Source organism: Carlito syrichta, unplaced genomic scaffold (assembly GCF_000164805.1).
Source record: "Carlito syrichta isolate Samal-C Ts95f unplaced genomic scaffold, Tarsius_syrichta-2.0.1 Scaffold298009, whole genome shotgun sequence".
In the NCBI taxonomy this organism is placed as follows: domain Eukaryota; kingdom Metazoa; phylum Chordata; class Mammalia; order Primates; family Tarsiidae; genus Carlito; species Carlito syrichta.
In genome coordinates this window covers 1-10,251 of record NW_007242105.1, presented here as the reverse complement: position 1 = coordinate 10,251, position 10,251 = coordinate 1, and the positions used below count along the sequence as shown (strand labels likewise).

General features: G+C 37.5%; 1 protein-coding gene across 1 annotated transcript; it reads left to right on the top strand.

Moving 5' to 3' along the window:
- Positions 1 to 5,634: 5,634 nt before the first annotated feature.
- LOC110595363 (lymphocyte antigen 75-like) lies at positions 5,635 to 9,946 on the top strand (the record flags this gene model as incomplete). Its single annotated transcript, XM_021710718.1, has 3 exons — positions 5,635 to 5,823; positions 8,412 to 8,638; positions 9,778 to 9,946. Coding segments are annotated over exons 1-3 (580 nt in total), but the record flags the coding sequence as incomplete, so codon positions are not given.
- Positions 9,947 to 10,251: the final 305 nt, after the last annotated feature.

Below are 10,251 nucleotides of genomic sequence, written 5' to 3'. Positions count from 1 at the left end.
TCTCCTCAATTCTTTTAATCTCTCCATTATGTTTTGATATCTACATTTGCAGTTTGAGACCCTTCATTCTGGGGACTTTTCATTATTTGCATTCCAAAGTCAGTTTTCTCAGTGTCTGCTCTCCCAGGCATCTGGGAGAGACCCATACTCTTCTTTTGGTTTTTCTTCATTTCTGTAGATTTATCTCCCTTTCCCCCTTTCCCTCCCCCTCTTCAATTCTGTTTTTGAGGGAAGATGGGGTTGCTTTTATTTCTCTTCTGCAATGACCTGTTCTTCCTTATGAGGGTCTTCTGGCTTTGTTCACTTTTCCCTCTGCTTTACAGTCTGTCTATTCAGCAGTATGCAGTCTTGGTCCGTTCAGAGAATCTCACCAGTTCACCTATGCTGTCACCATCTTGCCCCGTCTCCAGGTTTTTTTTCTTTCAGTACTTTGACTATATCATCTAATTCTCTCCTGGCCTATAAGGTTCTCCTGAGAAATTCACTGTTAGTGTGATTGGGGAGATTCCTTATAAGTGACTAGACACCTTTCTCTTGCTGTCTGTATAATTCTCTATTTGTCTTTGACTTTCTATAGTTTGACTATAGTATGCCATGGAGGAGACCTTATGCATTGTATCTGTTTGAGGATCTCTGAGCTTTCATACCTGGATGGCTAAATCTCATGTTAGACTGGAGAAGTTTTCAGCTATTATTTCATTAAATAGAATTTTCTAACCCTTTTATTTTCTCCTTGCTTCCAGGACACCTAATCTTCTGATATGTGGTTGCTTTATGGTGTCCCATATGTCATGTAGGCTTTGTCCATTCTTTTTCATTCTTTTTCTGACTGAGTTTTTTCAAAAGACCTGTCTTCAAGTTCTGAATTTTATTTTATTTTATTTTTTTACTTCATTTAGTCAAGTGGTGAAGATCTCAAATGTATGTTAAATTTCATGTAATAAATGCTTTGGTTCCAAAATTTCTGTTTTATTCTTTTATGGTATATAATGTGCCATATATTTGGTAAATTCTCATTCATATCCTGAATTGTTTTTCTGATTTTTTGTATTTTTTTCTGTATCCTCTTGTATCTTGCTGAACTTCTTTAATATCATTATTTTAAATTCTTTATCTAGAATTCACAAATTATAATCTGTTGCCAGAAAATTACCATTTTCCTTTGGAGGTATCATATTTTCTAGCTTTTTCATGTTTTCTGTGTCCTTACCTTGATATCTCTGCATCTGGTATAACCATCACTTCTTTCAATTTTTTGAATGTGCTTCTGTAGGGGAAGACTTTTTCCTGAAGATGTATCTATAGTGTCAGTTGGGTAGAGGATGCTGATTTTTATTTTGACTGCATGCAGTGGTGTAGTCTCTGTATGATTTCTTCAGTTATAAACAGCATTAGTGATATCTGTGATTTCCTTAGTAGCTTAGAATGGAGTTGTTAGTGGAGGCTATGGGGAAGTTTTGCTGGGGATGGGGACACAAAGAGGGCTTGTTCTTGGGCCTCAACGATGGCTGCAATAGTCCAAGCTTGCCTGTCCTTGGGTCTCAGGGTAGCATATGCTGGCACCAGTGTTTGTGGTCCAGGTGGGCCAATTCTTCAGTTTCCAAGAGGCTTGTAAATGGCAGCAGCAGACCAGGAAGGGGGACAGTTTCTTGGGCCCCTTAGCAGTGAGCATGGCATGGCCAATGGCAATAGTAGTGATAGGACTAATCTCTGGGTTCCAAGCAGTCCGTGCTGGTGTTGGTGGTGGCTGTGACAGGCTGGGCAGGCCAGTCCCAGGCCCACAAGTTGTGTGTGTGCCTGTGGGTGCCTGATGTGGTGGTAGTAGCGGGTGGTAGCAAACTCAACCTCGGGGTCCTGGGAGGAATGCTCAAGTGCCAACAATGGTGGAAAGGACTGGGCAATCCCAAGGCTCCCAGACTGCATGCTTGGCATGGGATAGGGGGATGAAGCCATGCTGGGTGGACCTCTCCTCAGTCCCCTCTAGTAATATATGCAGGTGCTGGCTGTGATAGGCAGAGGTAGGGCATTCTCCAAACCCAAGGTGGAATGTTCAAGTGAGGGAGGCAGCAGTTATACTGCCACCCTGTAACTGGGGAGGGCGGGGTAGCTTTCAGTGGCAGCAGCTCTTCACAGGCAGCTGGGGAGCATGCACTTTGCCTGCACTTCATCCCCAGCTGCAGCAGCCTGCAGCAGCATCTGCCACAGCTTTGGGAGTTTATCCTCACGGTGCTTGAAAAGGAATGGTGGCTTTATCACCAGGGGAAGTGGAATCTTTGCCAATAGTTTGCACTTCAGCCCTGAAGGCGCCAGTCAGCGACCGCTGTGGCTACAGGCAAGGGATGCCCTTGAGGCTCCAGAGAAATAGAGATGTAAGTGTTGTTGGGCTCCCCAGGCATAATGCAGACTGGTGAGAGCTGGTCTGCCAATACGGCACCTTGCTGTAGCTGCTTAGGGGCTCTGGAGATCTGTGGGACCTAGTGTGAGCTCCCTCCCTGGAGCAATGCCTTTATGCAGTCTCTAGATATCTCCCTGTGCTAGGGTTATGGCCCTCGAGGGTCTGGGATGGCTAGGATGCAAGAGTCCATGGTGGGAATATGAGTCCCTGGGGGTCAGTCACTTACTTTTTCCCCACATTGGGGAGCCTCTTCAGGCTCCTAGCCAATCCCAACTAAGCAGGCTGCCTCATTTCCTTTTTCCTTGCTTTGTGTATTTCCTTTCATTCTCTATTAAATTCCAGTATTCTCTTTTAGATAAGCTATTCTTTTCTATTTTGTTTTAAGGATGTGGGGTACAATTCAGGGTTAGGTATACAAATGTTCATTGTGCAGGTACCCTTGTTGATGAGGTGTGACCCTCCCTCCCTACTCTTTTATTAATATCAACATGTAATTCAGAAAATAGTTGAACTATTTTTTTATTTTTTAGTTGGAGTCTCACTCTGTCACACAGCCTGGAGTGCAGTGGCACGCTCCCGGCCACCGCAGCCTCGCCCTGCTGGGCTCCAGTGATCCTTCTGTCTCAGCCTTCCAAGTAGCTGGAACTACAGGTGTGCGCTACCACGCCTGGCTAATTTTTGATTTATTGTAGAGACGAGGTCTCACCAAGTTTCCCGGGCGGGTCCTGAACCCACGGGCTCAGACAATCCATTCGCCTTGGCCTCCCAAAGTGCTGGGATTACAGGCTGAGCCACCGAGCCCAGCCAGTTGAACTATTTTAAGTGTGATTATGTATTCACTATTTTGGTTCTTCTTTGTGAAGGAGGTAGTACCAGATGCCTTTAGTCAGCCATCTTGAAGCCTCTCCTCGAATTATCTGAACTTCTTTTATAAAATGAATAAGTAACAAAATTTCTATTAAAATTATATATGCATATGAGTGACATATAGAATAATTTTTCAAGAAAATGGAAAATTTGGTTTAAATCTAGTTCTTACTGACTTAGATCCATAAGTTACTGTTATTAGTTACTTCAATATACTTGTAGGATATTTAATTGTTTTGGCACCTAAAATAACAATTCTGTTCTTTAAAACATTTTTGATTTCTCAGTAGCAGGGCTATGGAAGGAAATTACCAACAGAAACCACAGCATGTCAACTGAGAGATACTTATTAGAAATATACCATTGCACATCATACTGGTCAGAAAATTGGTAAAGTGTACAGTGTGACTGATTTTAGTATAGTCACAGAGTTGTGCAACTATTATTATCCTAAAAAGAAAACACAATGCCTATTAGCGTTTCCTCCCCATTCCTTACTTCTCTCCTAGTCCTTAGCAACCGATTGCCTAGTCTAGACAGTTTATGTAAATGGGATCATATGATGTGTGATTTTTGTATGCCTGACTTAGCATAAAAGTTTCAAGGTTTATCCATATTGTAGCATGTATTAGCACATTATTCCTTTTGTGACTGAATAATATTTCATTCTATGGATATAACACATTTTATCTATCCATTCACCAGTTAATAGACATTTAGGTTGCTTTCACATTTTTGGTTTTTATAAATAATGCTTCTCTGAAGGCTCATGTACAAGTTTTTGTGTGGACATATATTCCGATTTCTCTTGAGTATACACCTAGGAGTAGAATTGCTGGGTCTTTTGTTTAACCCTTTGAAGAGCTAGCAGATTGTTTTTCAAAGTAGCTATACCACATTTTTCATTCCTACCACAAGTTTTCCACCAGTGTATAAGAGTTCCAATTTCTCTATATCTATGCCAACATTGCTTTTATCTATTTTTTTAAAGTATAGCCTTACAAGTAGGCATAAAGTAATATCTCATTGAGTTTTTATTGCATTTCCCTGATGACTAATGATGTTAAGCATCTTTTCATGTGCTTATTGAATATTTGTATATCATCTTTGGAAAAAAAATTTAATTCTGATATTTTGCTCATTTTTTTTTTTCATTTTTAGTGTCAAGTTGAAAGCATTCTTTATATATTCTGGATATAATGCCCTTGTCAGATAAATAATTTCCTTCGGGCAACCCCCCTGGGTCCCCTCCTGCTCTGGGAGCTTTTCTGACCCCTCAATAAATCCTGCTTTCTCAAAAATATATATATATTTTTTTTTCTCTCATCACTTTTCTGATAGCACAGAAGTTTTAGTTTTGATAAAGTTCAACTTGTATATTTTTTTCTTTTGCCACTTGTGCCTAAGGAGGTATTGTTTACCCGACTGTCATGAAGACGTACTTCTATGTGTTCTTGTTTTTCTTTCTTCTTAATTTTAACATCATCTCTCTAGTAACTTCTGTGTTTTTTTCCTGAGGGTTTTATAGTTTATGTCTATGTTCTATTTTAAGCTAATTCTTGTGTGTGATGAAAGGAAGGGTTCCAACTGCATTTTTTTTTTTCATGTGGATATCCAGTTGAGAAAACTATTTTTTTCTACATTGAATTGTCTTGGCATTGTTCTTAAGAATCAGTTGGCCAGCTGGGTGTGGTGGCTCAAGCCTGTAATCCCAGCACTTTGGGAGGTCGAGGCGAGAGTATTGGCTGAGCAACCTGGGCAACATGGTGAGACCTTGTCTCTACAATCAAAATAAAAAAATTAGCCAGGTGTGGTAGCACACACCTGTAGTTCCAGCTTCTTGGAAGGCTGAGGTGGAAGGATTGCCAGAGCCTAGCAGGTCGATGCTGGGGTGGCCACTGCACTCCAGCCCAGGCGACAGAGTAAGACTCCAACTCAAAAAAAAAAAATCATTTGGCCATAATTATGAATAATTGTGTATAGTTTGTGCCCAAAGAAAAGATTTGTCCCTAATTTTGTAATGTATCAATGATTTCTAAAATAAAATAGTTAATTTCCATGACAATTAAACTATATTAAGAGAAATGAATATTTTATTAAAAATAACAAAGTGTTGTTATTGAAGGATGGTATAATTATAGGTAAATGTTAATTTTCATATTTATAATTTGTACTTTCTAAATTAAAAATAAGCATGATTTACTGCTATAATCAGAAAATATTTTAAGAGTATATACATAATCAGACAACCTTTTAGAAGGTGGGAAAAGGAGAAATAAAGTTGTCAAGTTTGAAATAGTAATTATGTAACTGTAATTCAATCTTGATTTAATCTCTAAGCATAGAAAAAAAATGTTCTTCTCTAGATAATTCTCTTATGTGGTTTGATAAGACCATGCTGTCATATACACACTGGCGAGCAGGAAGACCAACTATAAAAAGTGGCAAGTTTTTGGCTGGTTTAAGTACTGATGGCTTCTGGGATGTTCTAACCTTTAATGCTCTCCAAGACACACTTTTTTTTCACCAGCAGAGCATTCTTGCTTGTAAAATTGAAATGGGTAAGTACGCTAATGTAGAGTTTTCACTCCAGGGAAAGAGAATATAAAGCCATTAGTTCCACCAGTGGGAATCATGCAATTGTAATTTTCGAGTGCTTCCTCTATATTCAGTCCTATGTGAGGTGCTCCAGAGGTTACAGAGGGAGGAGAAGACATGGGCCCTCATGTAAAGATCTTGCCCTCAAAGAGTAAAATGTAACTGGGAGACAGCATTAAATTCTTTGTCATCATTATGTGTAAGTTAATCTTACATTATTTGGGAAGTCAAAAGAGATCAATAAAAACAAGGAATGTCTTCAGAAAGAGGTGAGACTTGGTTAGGCCTTGAAAGATGGATGAAATTTTTATAAATAAGAGAGTGTGTTTGGGTAGAGTTTTGACACTGAAGGTAAAATGAATGTCTCTCAACCTTGGTTAATCCTAAATGAATCTATTTTAAAATACGTGTTAATTTTAAATTTTTCACAGTTTGAAAACAGTTATTACTACCACTTGGCTCTAAGTCCTCTGCTAACATGGAGCCTGTCACAGTGGCATCCCTCCATAGTGCTGCAGAATAACTTTCTCAAGACCATTTCTATCACCCATCTCCAGGGATTCCCTGTTATCAATTACTTTGAGTCCATTTAAATTTTTGAGACTTTTTAGAAAGCAGTTTCTATTCCTAATTTCTAGGCCTTCTCCCATCCTTTATTTTTTCCTCATTCTTGCTCTGCAAGCATCTTCTTCTCAGTCAGGCTGATCTTGTAATTGTCCATTTACAGTTGTGTGCCCATCCTCATATTTGTACCTTTATTTATGTTTTCTTCCTTCAAGAAGATTTCTGCCTTTCTGCTTTCTATTTTTTACATTTTTAATAAACTTTTCATTTTAAAATAGCTTTAGATTTCTAAAAAAGTTGCAAAGATAGTATAGAGAGTTTCCATATATCCCACAACCGGTTTTCCCTACTATTGACATCTTGCATTAGTGTAATACATTTGTCACAACGAATAAATCAATGTTGGTACATGATTATTATTAGCTAAAGTTCATACATTATTCAAATTTCCTTAGTTTTTATTTAACATACTTTTTCTGTTCAGGATTCCATCCAGAAAACCACATTACATTTAGTCATTATATCTCCTTAGGCTACTTTGGCTGTGATGGCTTTTCTTGTTTTTGATGAACTTGATAGTTTTGTGGAGCATCGGTCATGTACTTTGTAGAACATCCCTCACTTTGGGTTAGCTAATGTTTTTCTCATGATTTAACTGGGGCTATGAGTTTTGGGGGCAAGACCACAGATATAAAGTGGCATTGTCACAACACTTCATATGCACAAACATACTATCAACATGATCTATCACTGTTGATTTTAACCTTGATCAGGTGTAGTGTTTGTTAGGTTCTGTACTATAAATAGCCCTTTCCATACTGTGTTCTTTCTAAGGAAGTCACTATGCTCAGTTCACACTTAACCAGGTGGAGAGTTATCCTCTACCATCTTCCCATGGGGAGAGGGTCTGTATACATCATTTGAGGTTCTTCTGCATAGTAGATTCTTCTTCTTTCCAAGGAAGTCACTATGCTCAACCCACACTTACAAGGTGAAGAGGTATCCTCTACCTTCCTGTGAGAAGAGCATCTATATACATCATTTGGGATTCTTCTGCATAGATTTGTTTATTTTCTTCCATTTTAAAATTTATTCAGACATTTATTTATACCCTCATTATTGTGGTTTTTGTTGTTTGCTTGTGGCACTTCCATACTGTCTGGTCACTTTACTTTTTAAATTTTTAATTTCCTCTCACCCTCTAGACCAAGTATGGTTATTTATTTTATACTTTGAAATATAATCCATCATACTACATTATTTAATATTTTGCTCAAATTCTTCCAGCTTTGGTCATTGGGAGTTCTTTCATTTGAAATAGCTATGATTTTGTTGTTGTGTGTCTGTTTCTAGCTCTTTCTTACTTTCTGACTTTTTAATTTCTTTTTGTTCTCACCCTAACCTTTGAGACCTGATTTATCAAGCAGGCTTCCTGACTCCTCTCTTTCAGGTGAATTTCTAATCAGTCTCAGATGCCCTGGTGGATCATGCTTTTGCCATCATTTCTTTTTTTTAAATTTTATTGCAACCTCATTTTATTTTGTTTTGTTTTTGTGTGAAGAAATTTTGTTGTGATGAAATATTTGCTTTACAATTTCTTTATTTTATTATTTATTATTTTTATTTTTTTAAGATGTGGGGTACAATTCAAGGTTAGGTATACAAATATTCATTATGTAGGTACCTTTGTTGATGAGCCATCATTTCAAGCATTGTTGTTTTCTGTCTCCAACTAATATGTGAACTCCTTAAATGAAGATTGTGTTTATTCCTTTTTTTAAAAAAATCAATCAGACAACTATAATACTTAGGAACATAAGATATGTGCTATAGCAATAAGAAAAATAAAGTATGCAGTTGCCCTCCCTTATTCATAAGAAACCCAGTTTTATTTAACTTTTGAAATGACTGCATGTTGTCTTATCTAAAATATGTATTTGAAATAATTTAAATTGAATCACCAACCCTTCTAATTTAAATATTATAGTTGACTACAAAGAAGAATATAATACCACACTGCCGCAGTTTATTCCATATAAAGATGGCACTTATAATGTTATTCAAAAAAGGGTAACGTGGTATGAAGCATTAAACACATGTTCTCAAAGTGGAGGTCACTTGGCAAGTGTTCACGACCAAAATGGCCAGCTCTTTCTGGAAGATATTGTAAAACGTGATGGATTCCCACTATGGGTTGGGCTCTCAAGTCATGACGTAAGTTTTGCTTTGTTTTCCAGAAACTTTTCAAGTCTGTTACTTTTAGGATTGGAAATTTGAGCATAAAAATATTCATTCAAAGTCCAACATCAGATTAAATCAGTTTGCATAGCCTAGTGCTTTCCTACCTTTTACAACATAGAATAGAACATTTTGTCTATAGAATGCACTAGGACAAATGGCCAGGCTGTCCCAAGGGCCCAGTCGATTAATAGCTCAACAACACCTTTAGCATAGAATCAGAAAAACCTGAGTTTCAGTACTCATGGCAGGTCTTCCTTTATGTGCTGGGTGATCAGGAGCAAGTTACTTAATCTTTGCAGATTTCCATATCTAATGATATTTTCATTAGATTTTAACCAAAAAAAACTATACAAGGTGCCAACTAAATGTCTTAACCAAGTTAGGACTAATAAATACACACTTCTCTTCCCACTTTTTCCCTAGAATTTAGCACTGCTTAAGATTAATTCTGCTGTTAAACACATCTTCTGTGCCACTATTTGAATCCTATTAATATATTTAGTATTTATAATAAGGTCTGATATACAAAAAAAATAGCTATCTATTGAGATTGGAGTTGTAGTCCTAATTTTAGTAATCTTTGGAACAAGGCAGGGAAAATAAAAGAAAGGATGGCAAGTTAAGATTATAGATTAAAGAAAAGGTCAAAAGTAGTCTTCCCATTTTGAGTTTCTTGGGAAGTATTTTCTTTTTCTAGCCCCCTGCTGCTTGAGACGGCCTCTGTAGCCATAGACACAAACCACAAAACTATAAAACAATATTCAGAACAATATGAAGATCGAAATTGTAAATCTGTAATTGTGACAAGTGGAAGCCATTTGCATTTCATTTAATGTCAAAAGTTATATAAACTCATTCCTTAAAAAAAAATCCTAGAGACAGGGTATAGTAACTCTGTCTGTAAGTTTAAAGTTCAGTTTAAACTGTGTCAGAGCAAATGTCCCAAATCAATGCATCAAAAGTAAATCTCTGATTTTATAAATAGGTTCAGACCTATAATACTTGTAAGCAAATAATTAATACATTATTTCTTAAAGTATGTATGTTGTCCTTTATGTTCTTTTTGAAGTCATACATTTGGGTTCAAGTTATCTCTTTTATTATTAAATTAGGGAAGTGAATCAAGTTTTGAATGGTCTGATGGCAGTACATTTGACTACATCCCATGGGGAGGCCAAAAATCTCCTGGAAATTGTGTTGTGTTGGACCCAAAAGGAACTTGGAAACATGAAAAATGCAACTCTGTAAAGGATGGTGCTATTTGTTATAAACCAATACAATGTAAGACTTAACTTCACATAACCGTATATTTACTAAAATATGATATAATTTATGCATATGAATAAATATTCAGTGGAATTTTTATTTAAATAAGATTTATTAGCCGGGCTCGGTGGCTCAGCATGTAATCCCGCGCCTTTGGGAGGCTGAGGTGAGTGGATTGCCTGAGCCCGCAGGTTCGAGACCCACCTGGGCAGCGAGACCTCATCTCTACAATAAATCAAAAAATCAGCCGGGCGTGGTAGCGCATGCCTGTAATTCCGGCTACTCGGAAGGCTGAGGCGGAAGGATCGCCGGAGCCCAGC